Source organism: Lampetra fluviatilis, chromosome 59 (genome assembly GCF_964198595.1).
Source record: "Lampetra fluviatilis chromosome 59, kcLamFluv1.1, whole genome shotgun sequence".
NCBI classification, from domain to species: Eukaryota; Metazoa; Chordata; class Hyperoartia; order Petromyzontiformes; family Petromyzontidae; genus Lampetra; species Lampetra fluviatilis.
In genome coordinates this window covers 1,625,266-1,642,873 of record NC_136333.1, presented here as the reverse complement: position 1 = coordinate 1,642,873, position 17,608 = coordinate 1,625,266, and the positions used below count along the sequence as shown (strand labels likewise).

Below are 17,608 nucleotides of genomic sequence, written 5' to 3'. Positions count from 1 at the left end.
CCGATGTGCACACCTCATGTGTGCACAGCGAATGCACACAATCAATGCACGTAACATTCCTCTATTACTTGAAAGCAGTTCTTCACCTGAGCTGCACGCACTCCCTGGGGGTACGAGATGACCTTTCCGAGAGCCAAAGGGGTGCAGGTTGCGCAATGCACAGTAAAGGGTAAGAACCACTGCTTTAAATACACGTGCTGCTCACATATATGTATATATGTAGCAAACACATTCCTGCGGAGGGAGCTGGTAGGAACGTTGGGTTGCTCGGTCAATGGCCTGCAGGGTCAACGGCGGCGTGGTGTATTCCGCAAATATGGCCGACTGTGAGGGCGGGCACAAGCCGGCGTGAGTAGGTTAAACGTTGAGTTTTATAAGGGCACCACGGGGTGATAGCCCCTCCCCACCCAGCCCTACCCCTCCCACCCCCCACCCAGCCCCACCCTCCCCACCCAGCCCCTCCCCACCCTCCCCACCCTCCCCTCCCCACACAGCCCCTCCCCACCCTCCCCACCCAGCCCCTCCCCATCCTCCCCTCTCCACCCAGCCCCACCCCTCCCATTTTTGGATGCACGACGGACGGACGGATGGACACAATAATCCCCTGTGGACTGGTGTAACCAGGAGGTTCCTATCAGTAATATATGTATGTATATATGTAGCAAATATATGTCAGTATGTGTCATGAGCGGCTTCCGAGACACGTCGTGTCGAGGGCTACTTATTTATTCTAACACTGGGCACAACACAGGCCGATACATATCTATATGTATCCTCTCACTGGGCAAAACACTGGGCAATATACATACACACCAGTGACGTGCGGTGAGGTCAATGGCTGGGGAAGCACTGACTAGTGTCAGAGCCAGATTCACACACTGAGGGGGGCGTGGCCTCACGGAGGAGGGCGTGTCCTCACTGAAGGGGGCGTGTTAGACACGTCCCCCTCAGTGAGGCAGATGTGATCGCTGCCTCCCCTGGTGCTTTTTCATTGCAGTTTCATGACGAGACAAGCGAACCGAAATAGCTTTATACACATACGTGAAATAAGTTACCTGGAGTATGGAAGACGAGGACATGAAATGAAGGGGTCTACAGACATTACATTGGTGACATACTGAGATAGTAACAGGCGCGCGCTTATTGCCCGCGCTCCATCCAGTTACTGAGGGGTTGCGCAATCAGAGGGGAGGCTGAGCTCGTCGCTGCCTCACCTCTCGTCTCTCCCTGTATTTGCAGCGGAGCTCCGCAAATTTGGCGATTTTGACAATAGAAATTATTGGAATCGTGCAGAAATGACATTTATGACACAAATCAGTAGAAAAATCTTAATATTTATTTGATTTGATTGTTCTTTTTTTTACTTTTAGTAACAGCTATTTTCATGACAGGTGAGGCTCTGCCTCCCCTGCCTCCCCTGACCGCACGTCCCTGATAAATGCGCCTCTACTCTAGCTACGCACAGCCGACCTCTCGACATAGTCCCATCGCCTACATCCAGCCACACAGCTGGCTCACTCGTGTGACGATGACGTATTGTTCATTTTGAGGATGATGTTGATGTCGCATTATAGCTGTATGACGAACTTCTTTCTGCACTGTACGTAGCCAAACGCGCGAATTGGAGGTGCGGGGGAAGGACAACAAAACACAACAACAACAACAACGACAACAACAACAACAACGAGCAGTTCTACAGATAGAGAACAAAAACAGTTATTGATGTGCTTGATGTTGTTGAGTGAAAGTTGGCCAGCGAGGGTCATTGGGTGAGGAACGGCGTTGACCCCACGTCGCGTGCCGTGCCAGGTGCGTTATTCTGGTACAGGGACTCCTCTACTTACGAACGAGTTAGGTTCTAGGGGTCTGTTCGTAAGTCGATTTGTTCGTAAGTCCAACTTTACTGCTATCGATTCCAAAACACGTTGTACGGCGTGTACACTAAGGGGGCGTCCATAAATGACGTCACGCACCTGGGGGGGGGGGGTGGTCAGACATTTGTGACGATGTGTGACGAGGGGGGGGGGGGTTGAGAAATATGACGTCACATCAAAATTCGCAACTTTAAATAAATATAGACAACACGTTCTACTTAATTAAATAGACTTTTTAATAAAACAAATATTCTACAACATCAGAGTGCAGCGCCACATTAAATACGCACAATGACAATGGTTTAAAGCGATTTGAAGCATGTTTTATATTTTTTTGGGGGGGGGGGGGGGGCAGAGCTTTGTGACGTCATATTTGAGGGGGGGTCTGACTTTATGTGACGCCGTGTGACGAAGGGTCAAAAATCGTCCAAAATCGCTTAATTTCATTTATGGACGGCCGCTAAACACGGGGAATGGATTTAAAAGTTGTATAATCTCCTGTAGATGTAGATGCCGCTGGTTCTTACTACCACCATCAACACTTTCACCACTCGTACGCTTCTGAGAAATAACGGAGGTTGATAATGTTCGTGAAAATCAGAAATGCTGGCAATGCTGGGTAATGACACCACCGTCTATTGCGCGGCGCGGTTGAACTTACGACTCTCGGTCCGAACGTGCAAGTGGACGTACGGGACAGGTTTGTTCGTATCTCTGACGGTTCGTAAGTCGATTGTTCGTAAGTCGAGGAGCTCCTGTACCGTGTATCCCACGCTGTGCGCGTCGAGTTTGATGAATGAATGAGTGGCGGTGACGTCACACCCCCCCAACCCCCCTCCTTTCCCCCCTGTTTCTACAGCCCCCCCCCCCCAGTTTTAAGCCTCGCGCTCATTGGCCGCGGCTGCGCACGTGATCCTCGCGTGGCCAATGGGAGTGGCGTGAGCCCCCCCCCGCGTGGGGGGGGAGGTTATTAAAGAAGGCGCGAGGACTCGCGCCTCAGAGTCGCACGACTCGGAGAGTGGAGCAACCCGTGGTCGTCTCCTCCTCCTCCTCATCTTCCTCATCATCCTCATCAACCTCCTCCTCATCTTCCTCATCAGCCTCCTCCTCATCTTCCTCATCATCCTCATCAACCTCCTCATCACCATCACCCAGACATCGAGATTTCCTCATCCGCTCATCCTCACCCAGAAGCGGGACACCCCATCCTGGTCCCGCGTCTACCTCCTCAACCCGAGGTCCCCCAGCCTCCTCCTCCTCCTCGTCCTCCTCCTCACGCCGCCGCTCCTTGTGGGGGTCCCGCGCCTTCCCGGCCCCTCTCCATCGCTCCTCTACCCCGGCTCACAAACTCCATCACCCCTCCTCCACCCCCTCCAAACACTCTCCCTCACCCCCTGTAGCTCTCCCTCACCCCCTGTAGCTCACCCCCTGTAGCTCTCCCGCGCCTCCCTTCCTGACCCCCCTCTCCTGTCGATCCCCCGAATCTCGAGTTCTCATCGCCCACGGTACCCCCTGACCCCCTAACTCCCCCCCGTATCGGCCCCTTGACTCTCTCCCTGTCTCTCTGCGCGATACTCGCAACGCTCCTCCACAACATCGCTCACCCATCTCGCTCACCCATCTCCTCGCTCACCCATCTCCTCGCTCACCCATCTCCTCGCTCACCCATCTCCTCGCTCTCCCCGCTCACCCCTCGCTCCCCCATCTCCTCGCTCCCCCATCTCCTCGCTCTCCCCGCTCACCCCTCGCTCCCCCATCTCCTCGCTCCCCCATCTCCTCGCTCTCCCCGCTCACCCCTCGCTCCCACATCTCCTCGCTCCCCCATCTCCCCCGGGTCTCCCCCCGCTCCCTCGCTCCCCTCGTCCTCTCTCCCCGCTCTCCATGGAGAAGTCCGGCAGCGCGGGCCGCTTCCACGTGGACGTCGTCTGCGAGGCTGCCGGCATCGCCGCCTCCTCCCCCTCGTCCTCGTCTGGCGCGGAGCTCCGTCACCGCGGGGGGGGCCCCTCGGGGCCGGGCCCCGACGACCCCCCCGGCTACCCCGAGCAGCAGCAGCAGCAGCGGGGGCCCGAGGAGGGTCGCTCGGTGCCCGGGGGGGGGCCCCCCAGAGGGGGGGGGCCTCCTCACCACGTCAACTTCGTGGACGGCGGCGGCGGACGCCGTCACCTTCAGCAGCAGCAGCCGGGCCCCCCCCCACCGCACCAGCACCACCACCAGCTGCTGTTGGGTGGTGGGGGGCAGAACGGGGACACGGTGCGCAGCGAGGGGGGCGACTCGTCGCTGGGGGGGGGGCCCCACGCCCACGACTCCCACTCCAACACGTACTACCTGCGCACCTTCGGGCACAACACGCTGGACGCGGTGCCCAACATCGAGTTCTACGCGAACGCGGCGAGCCTCGTGGGCGAGCAGATGCTGAGGCCCACCCTGGCCGAGCTGCACAACGAGATGGACAAGGTGCGGATTGGGGGGCGGGGGGGGGGTCATAACGAGGGTTGGGGGGGGCACAGGAGAGTTGGAGTGGGGGGGGGCACGGGAGAGTTGGAGGGGGGCACGGGAGAGTTGGAGTGGGGGGGGGGGGGCACGGGAGAGTTGGAGGGGGGCACGGGAGAGTTGGAGTGGGGGGGGGGGCACGGGAGAGTTGGAGTGGGGCACGGGAGAGTTGGAGTGGGGCACGGGAGAGTTGGAGTGGGGCACGGGAGAGTTGGAGTGGGGGGGGGCACGGGAGAGTTGGAGTGGGGCACGGGAGAGTTAGAGGGGGGGGGGGGGCAATGAATGTGGTGGAGGTGAGTGTTTGATGGTGGAGCTGTGTTTAGTGGTGGACGTGGATCTGGTGGAGCCTCAAGGGGAGGGGGGGGTCATAACGGGAGAGTTGGAGTGGGGGGGGGGGGCACGGGAGAGTGGGGGGTGGGGGGGGCACGGGAGAGTTGGAGTGGGGGGGGGGCACGGGAGAGTTGGAGTGGGGGGGGGCACGGGAGAGTCGGAGTGGGGGGGGGGCACGGGAGAGTTAGAGTGGGGTGGGGGGGCACGGAGAGTTGGAGTGGGGGGGGAGCACGGGAGAGTTGGAGTGGGGGGTAGGGGGGGGGCACGGGAGAGTTGGAGTGGGGGGTAGGGGGGGGCACGGGAGAGTTGGAGTGGGGGGGGGCAATGAATGTGGTGGAGGTGAGTGTTTGATGGTGGAGCTGTGTTTAGTGGTGGACGTGGATCTGGTGGAGCCTCAAGGGAGGGGGGGCTCAAGGATGAGGTGGAGACCCGCCCCCCCCCCAATCATCAGCGGCTCCACGTGGCTGATGATTCCCAAAATAAAACCACTCTGGGCTCCTGGTATGCGGGGAGTTTGATGGGAAGGAGAAGGGGGGGGGGGGGCTGCGGGGGGCGGGGGCTGCGGGGGAGGGATCCCCTCGCCAAACTCCGCTGGTAAACGACCCCCGAACGACCCCCGCACGACCCCCGAATCCACAGAGACCCCACGCGGCGCATGGGGAGTGCGTGGGGGGGAGAGAGAGGGGGAGCGTCTCCGTGTGTGTAGTGTGTGTGTAGTGTAGGGGGTGTGTGTGGTGTGTGTAGTGTGGTGTGTAGAGTGCGTGTGGGGTGTGTGTTTGTGTGGGGTGTGTAGGGGAGGTGTGTAGTGTGTGAATAGGGGGTGTGTGGAGTGTGTGCGTGGAGTGGGGATGTGTGTGTGTGCGTGTAAGGTGTGTGTAGGGGGTGTGTGTGTGTACTATATAGTGTAGTGTGTGTGTAGAGAGTGTGTAGGGTGTGCGTACGTGCGAGTAGGGGGTGTGTGTAGTGTGTGTGTGTGTAGGGGGTGTGTATGTAGGGTGTGTGTGCGAGTCGGGTGTGTATGGTGTTTGTGTATGATGTGTAGTGTGTGTGGAGTGTGTGTGTATATGGTGTGTGTGTGTATGGTGTGTGTGTGTATGGTGTGTGTGTGTAGTGTGTGTGTAGTGTGTGTGTAGTGTGTGTGTAGTGTGTGTGTAGTGTGTGTGTATCGGGTGTGTATAGGGTGTGTGTGTGTAGTGTGTGTGTATATAGTGTGTATGTATAGGGTGTGTGTAGTGTGTGTGTGTATAGGGTGTGTGTGTGGTCTGTGTAGTTAGTGTGTGTGTAGTGTGTGTGTATAGGGTGTGTGTAGTGTGTGTGTAGTGTGTGTGTGTAGAGGTGTATATCTGGTGCGGTGTGTAAACATCGCCACTAGGGAGACAAAGGCGGTCGGGCGTGGTTCTGGCCACCCACCCCCTCGTGTACCGTTACGGCCTTCATAGGTGCTCGCTAACAGCACCTGCCCCTACAGTCTGTGCAGGCTACACGGGGGATCTTTGTCTTTGTGTGTGCGTGTATCGGTGGTGTAGGTGGGTGTTTCAATGTGTGTATGTCGAGTTGCGTGTGAAGGTATGTGTTGCTGTGTGTGTGTGTCTGTCTGCGTGGGGTGTGTGTGTGTCCAGGGGATGTTGTGAGTGTGCGTGTGTTGGCTAACAGCACTTGCCCCCACAGTCTGTTCAGGCTATACGGGGGATCTTTGTCTTTGTGGATGCTCGTCACCCACAAGGACAATTCCCGCTCACGGCCCAGGTGACGATTATTTGAACCGGTGCTGGGCCTCCCCTAGGTCTACTCAGCCTCAAACGAGTACCTGGTGCGGTGTGTAAACATCTATACTGCTGGCCTTCATAGGTGCTCGATTAATGGCACTTGCCCCAAAAGTCTGAGGCTATACGGGGATCTTTGTGTGTGTGTGTGTTGCCAGTGCTGTAAGTGTATTCTGTGGGTGCGACTATTGTTTGTGTGTGTGAAGGGTGTGTGTGAAGAGGTGATATACTATTGTGTATCGTGTGTGTGGGGTGTGAGACTCTCTGTGTGTGTGGTGAGACTGTGTGGTGAGCCTCTGTGTGTGTGTGTGAGGTGTGTGTCTGCTGTGTGTGTGTGGGTGTGTCTGCTGTGTGTGAGGTGAGACTGTGTGGTGAGACTGTGTGAGGTGTGTGTCTGCTGTGTGTGTCTGCTGTGTGTGTGTGAGGTGTGTGTCTGCTGTGTGTGTGTGGTGAGACTGTGTGTGTTGTGTGTGGTGAGACTGTGTGTGTGTGTGTGAGGTGTGTGTCTGCTGTGTGTGTGTGGTGAGACTGTGTGTGTGTGTGTGAGGTGTGTGTCTGCTGTGTGTGAGTGGTGAGACTGTGTGTGTGTGTGAGGTGTGTGGTGAGACTGTGTGTGTGTGTGAGGTGTGTGTTTGCTGTGTGTGTGTGGTGAGCCTCTGTGTGTGTGGGTGTGAGGTGAGACTGTGTGTGGTGAGACTGTGTGAGGTGTGTGTCTGCTGTGTGTGTCTGCTGTGTGTGTGTGGTGAGACTGTGTGTGTTGTGTGTGGTGAGACTGTGTGTGTGTGTGTGTGAGGTGTGTGTCTGCTGTGTGTGTGTGGTGAGACTGTGTGTGTTGTGTGTGTTGAGACTGTGTGTGTGTGTGAGGTGTGTGTCTGCTGTGTGTGTGTGGTGAGACTGTGTGTGTCTGTTGTGTGTGTGTTGTATGTGCGTGTCTGCTGTGTGTGTGTGTGTTGTGAGGTGTGTGCGGTGAGACTGTGTGTGTGTGTGTGGTGAGACTCTGTGTGTGTGAAGTGTGTGTGTGTCTGCTGTGTGTGTGTGGTGAGACTCTGTGTGTGTGAGGTGTGTGTCTGCTGTGTGTGTGTGAGGTGTGCCAGTGTCTGCTGTGTGTGTAAGTGTGTGTGTGGTGAGACTGTGTGTGTTGTGTGGGGTTGTGTTCCTCTTGTGTGCGTGTGTGTGTCTGCTGTGTGTGTGGTGAGCCTCTGTGTGTGTGTGAGGTGTGCGTCTGCTGTGTGTGTGAGGTGTGCCAGTGTCTGCTCTGTGTGTGACTGTGTGTTATGTGGGGTTGTGTTCCTTTTGTGTGCGTGTGTGTGTGGTGAGCCTCTGTGTGTGTGTGAGGTGAGACTGTGTGTGTGTGTGAGGTGAGACTGTGTGTGTGTGTTCCTCCTGTGTGTGTGTAGAGAGCGGTAAGGTGAACGCACTGCTGCTAACAATCCCTGGCGACCCGGGTTCGATTCCCGCTCAAGGCCAACACCAGTGACGATTATCTGAACCGGTCCTGGACCTCCCCTAGGTCGACTCGGCCTCAAATGAGTACCTGGTGTGGTGTGTAAACATCGCCACTAGGGAGATAAAGGCGGCCAGGCGTGGTCCTGGCCACCCACTCCTTTCGTGTTCCGTTCCGGACTTCATAGGTGCAACTCGCTAACAGCACTTGCCCCAACAGTCTGTTAAACCCATACGGGGGATCTTTGTCTTTGTGTGTGTCGGCACAGTGGTGAGTGAGCGTTGTTGTTGCTGCCTGTTAACCCGCAACATCTGTCTCTGCCTGTCACATGACCCCCTGCTTGCATGCCCTTACCCCCCCCCCCCTCTGTGACCCCTTAGTGCACCTAGCCTGGTACACGTTACCGCCACCTCGTGCCGAATTATAGCTATTGGTGGCTGTGTGAGTATTAGTCGTGCGTGCGTGTGCACCTAGCATGGCACGAGCGCCGTGATGACGACACCGCCACTCAAGTGGCGAACGGCTGCTGCTGCTTCTGCTGCGTGTGTGTATGTGAGTGAGGTGATGATTCACAATCGGTTACCCCTGGCCGTAGACCGGGTCGCAGGTGCAATGCTCACATTGTTTAACCGATGCCCTCAGCCACCCGACAGAGCCAGCCGCGCGAAGTTGCCGCGTCGGGCGAATAACTTTTGACCAAATCGATTATGGGCCTTCGTGCAAATCCGGAGGAGGAGGATGGATGTTGAGATGCAAGATCAGAGCTCCTGCTGCTGCCGCTGGGTGTGTAATCGCCTACGAAACGTCGTACAAAAAGCAAAAAAAGTGCTCTCTTTTCAACATTCCTCGTCCTCGCTGAAAAAAAAACTTCATCGGTCATCCGTATTTTGCAACGACGTGACAACTGGATTCGATCGGCTGTCGGGTGGCGGAGGGCATCGCTGAAAATTGCCAAATTGTACCTACCTGGGTGTCGATCGTGTCTACACCCAGGTAGGTGCAATGGCAATTTGGCTGGCGTCACCCCAGGCAATCACCGTGGGTGCCCTGCCTGGATGTGGTCTCGGCTCGGAATCGGGCTGCAGGCTTCCAACGGGTTTGATCGCGTGAACGTAAAACGTGTCGCGAGCCCGCCACCCGACGCAGCCGATTTCGACCATGTCTACACCCAGAAGTAACAGGTTGAGAATTGTTACATTGGTGGTGAGAGCGTAACGTATACTTACTCTTAGTTTTTGTCGGTAAAGTCACGTAGGTAAAAAATGAAATTTAAATTAATAAAAATAAAATATCGATTTAAAGCTTTCGTGACTGCAGGGATTCATCTTCTTGGTTCTTTAGGTAAAGTCACGTAGAATTCAGACTTTGTATTCTCGACAGACCTGTTCTACACCTGAGGAAGGCTGCTTGCGTTGTGGCCAAAACGTCGTGAGAATTATTTTATAATGTTTTATTTTTATTATTTTATTATTTCCATTCTTCCGTGACTTTACCGAAAGAACCAATAAGAAAAATAAAATAATATTTTTTTTTTAATTCATTTTAATTGAATTTTTTACCTACGTGACTTTACCGATAAAACTACGAGTATTAATCCTTGCAGTCACTAAATCTTCAAATCCGTAACGTATACGCACAATGAGCGCGAGGGTTTGTGAGTGTCGGCGTGTTGTTGTTGTTGTCATGTGTTGGTTGGCGGCTTTGTCTTGGTAGTGCAGCTGTGGGTGGGGAGCGGTAAGACGACGGTTTGCGCGGCTGCGCCACCAACCCAGCCGGCCTCCAGAGTTAGATTCCCGCTCGCGGTCAGAACCTGCGACGATTATCGGAATCTGTCCTGGGCCTCTCCTTGCGTCGACCCAGCCTCAAAGGAGTACCTGGGTAATGGTGCTGGCCACCCCCACCCCCTCGTGTGCCCTATCGACCTTTATAGGTGCTACTGGACAATAGCACTTGGCCCACAAGTCTGTTCAGACTATACAGGGAAGGGGGGGCGGTTATCTGTCATTGTGAGTCTGTGTGATCAGGGCTGTGTGTGTGTGTGGGCACGTGCGTGCATGGGGTTTATGACTGGATCACTATCTTTACTGCTTCTTAACAGCGGTTTTATGTGTGTGAAGGTGTATTAGCGGTGTGGGTGAGTGTGTATTCAGGGCAGTGAGCATGTGTTCAGGTGTGCCTTTGTCTTGTAAGCTATTGTGTAGTGAGTGGTGGCGCAGTGGTTAGCACCCCGCGCTACGAACCCGTCGTCCCCGAGTTCGGTTCCCGCTCACAGCCACCAACATCGGTGGCGGTGAATATCCTAAACGATCCTGTCCACCGTAGATTGGCTCGGCCTTAAATGAGTACGCAGTGTGTTAAACATCGCCACTAGGGAGAGAAAGGTGGCCGCGCATGGCGGTTGCCACTCCCTCCCCTCGTGTACCGTGGTGGCCTTCATCGGTGCTTAGCAGACAGCCGGTTAAGGGCTATGTGGGGGATCTTTGTCTTTGTGTGGAACCCCAAGCGCCGTACCACCCCGGGTACCACCCCGGGTACCACCCCGGGTACCACCCCGGGTACCACCCCGGGTACCACCCCGGGTACCACCCCGTGTCACCTCGGGGTCACCCTAGGGTCACACCCGGTGTCACCCAATGTCACCCTGGCTATCATCCCGGGCGTCACCCCACGTCACCCCGGGCATCACCCGTGTCACTCCGGGTGTCACCCCGTTACCTGCACCCAGGTAGGGACAATGACAATTTGGCTGGGTTTGACCTTAGGGGTGTTACCCTGCCCGGGCGACGCCCCCAGGCATCACCCCGGGTGCCCTGCCTGGATGTGGCCGGAGCTCGGATCGGGCTCCAGGTTTCTAACCGCGATCGCGACCCTGACGCCTGCTGCTGTATATTTGGAGTTTGCGGTGTCTCTCTCTCATCATCATCACGGTGGCTAGGAAATGTTAACTACCTCGCCTAGTATGCAGGAGGTCGTGTGTTCGATCCCGACCCTGACGCCTGCTGCTGTGTATTTGGAGTTTGCGTGTCTCTCTCATCATTATCATCACGGTGGCTGGGAGATGTTAACTACCTCGCCTGGTGTACAGGAGGCCGTGGGTTCGATCCTGACCCTGGCGCCTGCTATATATTTGGAGTTGGTGGTGTCTCTCTCATCATCATCACGGTGACTAGGAGATGTTAACTACCTCGCCTGGTGTACAGGAGGTCGTGGGTTAGATCCCGACCCTGACGCCTGCTGCTGTATATTTGGAGTTTGCGGTGTCTCTCTCATCATCATCACGGTGACTAGGAGATGTTGACTACCGCACCTGGTGTGCAGGAGGTCGTGGGTTAGATCCCGACCCTGACGCCTGCTATATATTTGGAGTTGGTGGTGTCTCTCTCATCACGGTGACTAGGAGATGTTAACTACCTCGCCTGGTGTACAGGAGGTCGTGGGTTAGATCCTGACCCTGTTACCTCTATATTTGGAGTTTGTGTGTTCTCCCCGTGGTCACATGGATTTTTCTCCGGCTCCTCCAGTTATTCCCTGCACATTTAGAATAACATCACGCGTTTAGAGTATTGGGCTGCGATACATTTCCACGTGATAAGCGACTTCGTTGGGCTATCATTTGTGGCCAGGCGCCTTCTGAAAAAGAGCTGTAGAGCTCAGTGGGCCTTAACTGATATAATACAAAATAGTTTCTAGTTTAGTTTCAGAATCTCATGGGTCACGCTGTAGATCAGCAGATGGGACCCTTCCTCCCCATATACAGAGAAACACAAGCGTGTTACACACTTCCCATCAGCTGCCGCAGCCTTCTGTCTGCAAGTCTATTGTGTGGTTTGTGTTCTCCACAGCAATGCTGGTTAAGATTCTCTTTTTAACATGTAGTAGGCTTTCCCGAGCAATATTATTCACGATAAAGTTGTTTTTGGTGTTAGATCATCGAAATGTAAATGTGTCGTTCACCTACCATCACCCGACACGGTCAATTAGTCAGGTTTGTCACGTAAATAAGTAATATTTAAAAATACTTTTTTTTAAACACGCTTTAATGAAATGTACCCTACTCGTAATGGCAGAACTCCAAGAAGTGGCAGCAAAGCTTGCCATAACGTAAGGGACTGTGGCGATTTACAGCCAACGTCAGTTGAGCGTGGACAATTAGACCCAAGCCGAAACATAACATGTAAAAATGATGTTTCAAAATACTTTTTAAATTTTTTATGATACAATATAGTATTGTCATAAGTATGACATAAGTATACCAAGTTTGCAGTCGATACCATATTGGGAAATAGGTTAAAATTGAGTTACAAGATTTTAGGATACGACAACAACAACAGTGAGTTAATAGAAAGCGTGTAAAAAGATTGTTTAAAAATATGTTTATTTTGTTATGATAGAATATAGTATTGTCATCAGTATAACATAAGTATACCAAGTTTGCAGTCGATACCACATTGGGAAGTGGGTTAAAATAGTTACAAGATTTGAGGATACGACAACGACCACAACAGACAGAGTGAGTTAAATAAAAGCGTGTAAAAATTAACCCGTAAAAACAAAGTTTTTCACTATAAATCCTTTATATGCGTGGCATCGGTTTTATTTTATTATTCATTTCTGTTTTTCTTGAGTAAGAGTTTAATTTTTATCACATTGGTATTTTAAATTAAATATGAATTTTTTTTTTCCTAAAAAGTGGAAAATTTTGGGAAAAATTTTTCACCAAAATAAATTGTCACGCACAACGAGCCTGTGTGCAAAATGTCAGCTCGATTGGATCACGGGAAGTGGGTTAAAAAACGACCGAAAGATTTGCACGGTCGTAAGCGCGCAAGCAAGCAAGTGAACTTAATATAAAGGATTTAAAAAAACCTTTAATTGCAGGCATTTTCACGTCATGATATATTAATTAACTGTGACTAATCCAACCGGTAATATGGACTGCATATTCTCACAGTAACATATTCCATTGTGTACCATGTGATTACATTAACCCCCATCTGTGCTTTGCCCCTGATAGGCTCACAGTGATGACATCACCCTTAATCTGGCAAAATCGCCTGATGAAGCTGGTTGTGATTGTTGTTGTGATTACCCGCGGAAGGTCGTATTCGCAATAGTAAATGTTTGTGGGTTTACTCTCCAACACACAAGCGGTGTGCTGTAGTAGTAACGAATTGGCACGTTCTGTTTACGTGACAAACCTTACTAAGAGGCTGTGTCGGGTGGTAGCAGAGGTCGCAACCGGGTACCCGATACCCGTACCCTACCCGATACCCGGCTACCCGTACCCGGCCAGGTACGGGTACGGGTACCCGTTTGCGACCCTGGTGCGGCCGGGTACGGGTAGGCCGTGAGTCACTGGTGAGTAACCGTTTGTCACTCATTTCGGGTAGGGTACGGGTACGGGTAGGGAACGGGTACCCGTACCCGGCCGGGTACGGGTACCCATTTGCGACCCTGGTGCGCCGGGTACGGGTACGGGTAAGGAATCAAAACCCGTTTGCGACCTCTGGGTGGTAGTGGTGGTGGGGTAACGACGCATTTCATATTAACGCGATATAACCCAAACAAAACCTTTGAATGTCAATGATTCTCCAGAGTTTTTTGAGAGCCAAGTGTCCAACTTGGACCCTAATAAATATTGGGCAGTTTACCAAAATTGGTTTTAAGCGAGCCGAACAGCTGATGAGACACTGAAAGTGGAAACCGGGCAAGAGTTGAGATTGTTTTTTAACCGTGGGGGGCTGTGTGTGTGGTAGCTGCGGGGGGCTGTGTGGTATCTTTGGGGGGCTCTGTGTGTGGTAGTTGTGGGGGGCTGTGTGTGGTAGTTGTGGGGGGCTCTGTGTGTGTGGTAGCTGCGGAGGGCTGTGTGGTGGCTGTGGGGGGCTGTGTGCGGTAGCTGCGGGGGGCTGTGTGGTAGCTTTGGGGGGCTCTGTGTGTGGTAGCCCTGCGTGGGGCTGTTGTTGCGGGGGGGGGGGGGGGCGGCTCTGTTCCGCGTGGCTGCCGCTCGCCGTGGCGGGCGGCTCCCACGGTGGCGGCGACGCCGGAGGCCGCTCGCGATTGGCCGCCGTTATGAATAAAGCAAAACATTTTTCGCGCGAAATGATCGCCGGGGGCGACGCTCGCCGATTACGAAGCCACGGCCGCGTGGTTTTAATGTTCCCTTCGCACCTCGAGGACGCACGCACGGCACGGCACGGTCCAGCGCTCGCGCACGCACGCACGCAGTTATGAATATTAATGTGACCTAATAATGCCCTCTGCTCGCCCCCTTCTTCAGCCTCGCCGGGGCAACACGGCTCTCGACGCGACTCGCGTTGTACGCAGCGCTGTGCAATGCGGGGAGAGTTTAGCGTCGAACTCGGACGGAGAGAACGGGGGGGAGGGGGGGGGGGCCTGCGAACATCCAGGAGTTCACCAGCTTCTGTTTCGGCAAAGGTTGCCCCTGCTGATGAGAAACCAGCCCATGCCAATGAAAATTAAACAACAACAACAACAACAAAATAACACGGTTTTATTTTAGCAGGAAAGGCCGACTGAGCTCTTCAGCTTTTTTTTCTTTCGGAAGCGACCTGGCCGCAAACGTGGAGGGAGTAAAATCCGGAGGACCCGGAGAAAAATCCACGTGACCACGGGGATACGGAGAGACGCGCAAACTCCAAATATGCAGCAGGCGGGGGGGTCGGGATCGAACCCGCGACCTCCCTGTAGCCCCTGTAAACATCTGGCGTGCAGATTGAGTCCTCAACTCCGTCGTGGTGGTGGTGGTGGTCGTAGTAGCGATGGAAGAGTGATACGGAGGCCACTGCCCACACCGGCTGAGCGAGAGGGTTCCAGACGGAGAGTCGGGTTCGCGCGCCGTGTGTCGCTCTTTGACCCCTGTCCTCCACCCCCCTTACCCCCTCCCTAGGACCCCTTAGAGGGGGCCTTGGCTCTGGAGCGACTGGGCAATGGCGAGAGTCCTGGAGATGGCCAGGAGGAGACCGAGGGGACCAAGGGGGCCCCCAAGGACCAGCAGGGGATCGTCAAGTTTGGCTGGATCAAGGGGGTGCTGGTACATACATACAACGACAAAGATCCCCCGTGTAGCCTTAACAGACTGTAGGGGCAAGTGCTGCTAGCGAGCACCTGTGAAGGCCGGCACGGCACACGAGGGGGTGGGTGGCCAGCACCACGCCTGGCCGCCTTTGTCTCCCTAGTAGCGATGTTTACACACCGCACCAGGGTATTCGTTTTGAGGCCGAGTCGACCTAGGGGAGGCCCAGGACCGGTTCAGATTATAGTCACCGGGTGTTGGCCGTGAGCGGGAATCTAACTTGGGTTGCTGGGTACGTAGTTCTGCGCGCTAACCGTTACACTACCGATCCACGCGCACACGCACACGCACGCGCACACGCACACACGCACGCGCACACGCACGCGCACACGGTAAAGGGGAGCGGTGGCGCAGTGGTTAGCGCACTGGCCTGTTCACCCAACAACCCAAATTGCATTCCCACTCGCAGGCCAGCATCGATGCGGAATATCTTAACCGGTCCTGGGCCTCTCCTAGGTCGACTGGGCCTTAAATTAACATCTGGTACGGTGCGTAAACATCGGCACCGGGGCGACAAAGGTGGTTGGCCGTGGTACCGTGGCAACACCTCCCCCGAACAGGAGCTACTCGCCAGCAGCACTTGCCCCAACAGCGTGTGTGGGCTACACGGGGCACCTTTGTCTTTGTCTTTCTCCCTCCCCCAGGTGCGCTGTATGCTCAACATCTGGGGGGTGATGCTGTTCATCCGCCTCTCATGGATCGTGGGACACGCGGGAATCGGTGAGACGCACATCCTCCCATCACCATCCTCCCATCACCATCCTCCCATCACCTCATCTCCCATCACCATCCTCCCATCACCATCCTCCCATCACCTCCACTCCCATCACCTCCCCTCCCATCACCTCCCCTCCCATCACCTCCACTCCCATCACCTCCCCTCCCATCACCTCCCCTCCCATCACCTCCCCTCCCATCACCTCCCCTCCCATCACCTCCCCTCCCATCACCTCCCCTCCCATCACCTCCCCTCCCATCACCTCCCTTCCCATCACCTCCCCTCCCATCACCATCCTCCCATCACCATCCTCCCATCACCATCCTCCCATCACCATCCTCCCATCACCATCCTCCCATCACCATCCTCCCATCACCATCCTCCCATCACCATCCTCCCATCACCATCCTCCCATCACCTCCTCCCATCACCATCCTCCCATCACCTCCTCTCCCATCACCTCCCCTCCCATCACCATCCTCCCATCACCTCCTCTGATCTGCATCATACCGACGTGATGATGTTTGTTGAGTGTTGAAGGAGTGGGGGCTTTCAACCTGAATTTTGACGTCTGTTACATCGTTTCACCCCCACTACTGCGTACCCACACTTTACCACACCACACCACTGGCTCGCTTCAACATGCCACATGATGACTTTATTGAGTGGCCTTCTCATCCATCTACCCTGTCACCGAGTTGCCCCGTCACCCTCCTGCCCCATCACCCTCCTGCCCCGTCGCCCTCCTGCCCCGTTGCCCACCTGCCCCGTCGCCCTCCTGCCCCATCACCCACCTGCCCCGTCACCCACCTGCCCCGTCACCCTCCTGCCCCGTCACCCTCCTGCCCGTCACCCACCTGCCCCGTCACCCTCCGGCCCCGTCACCCACCTGCCCCGTCACCCACCTGCCCCGTCACCCTTCTGCCCCGTCACCCTCCTGCCGTGTCACCCACCTGCCCCGTCACCCTCCTGCCCCGTCACCCACCTGCCCCGTCACCCTCCTGCCCCGTCACCCATCTGCCCCGTCACCCTCCTGCCCCGTCACCCTCCTGCCCCGTCGCCCTCCTGCCGTGTCACTCACCTGCCCCGTCACTCTCCTGCCCCGTCACCCTCCTGCCCCGTCACCCTCCTGCCCCGTCACCCTCCTGCCCCGTCACCCTCCTGCCCCGTCACCCACCTGCCCCGTCACCCTTCTGCCCCGTCACCCTCCTGCCGTGTCACCCACCTGCCCCGTCACCCTCCTGCCCCGTCACCCACCTGCCCCGTCACCCTCCTGCCCCGTCACCCATCTGCCCCGTCACCCTCCTGCCCCGTCACCCTCCTGCCCCGTCGCCCTCCTGCCGTGTCACTCACCTGCCCCGTCACTCTCCTGCCCCGTCACCCTCCTGCCCCGTCACCCTCCTGCCCCGTCGCCCTCCTGCCGTGTCACTCACCTGCCCCGTCACCCTCCTGCCCCGTCACCCTCCTGCCCCGTCACCCTCCGGCCCTGTGACCCTCCTGCCCCGTCATCCACCTGCCCCGTCACCCACCTGCCCTGTGACCCTCCGGCCCCGTCACCCACCTGCCCCGTCACCCTCCTGCCGTGTCACTCACCTGCCCCGTCACCCTCCTGCCCCGTCACCCACCTGCCCCGTCACCCTCCTGCCCCGTCACCCACCTGCCCCGTCGCCCTCCTGCCGTGTCACTCACCTGCCCCGTCACCCTCCTGCCCCGTCACACACCTGCCCCGTCACCCTCCTGCCCCGTCGCCCTCCTGCCCCGTCGCCCTCCTGCCGTGTCACTCACCTGCCCCGTCACCCTCCTGCCGTGTCACTCTCCTGCCCCGTCGCCCTCCTGCCCCGTCGCCCTCCTGCCCCGTCGCCCTTCTGCCCCGTCGCCCTCCTGCCCCATCGCCCT

At 55.9% G+C, this 17,608-nt stretch overlaps 1 protein-coding gene across 1 annotated transcript in view; it reads left to right on the top strand.

Annotated features, from left to right (window-relative positions):
* The first annotated feature begins 3,012 nt into the window (after positions 1-3,012).
* The window catches only part of LOC144950726 (solute carrier family 12 member 1-like), a 66,000-nt gene continuing 51,404 nt past the window's right edge, over positions 3,013-17,608 (top strand). The window contains 3 exon segments of the mRNA XM_078880799.1: positions 3,013-4,328; positions 14,809-14,952; positions 15,639-15,714. Coding sequence (XP_078736925.1) covers positions 3,756-4,328; positions 14,809-14,952; positions 15,639-15,714 — 793 coding nt within the window. The 5' untranslated portion in view covers positions 3,013-3,755.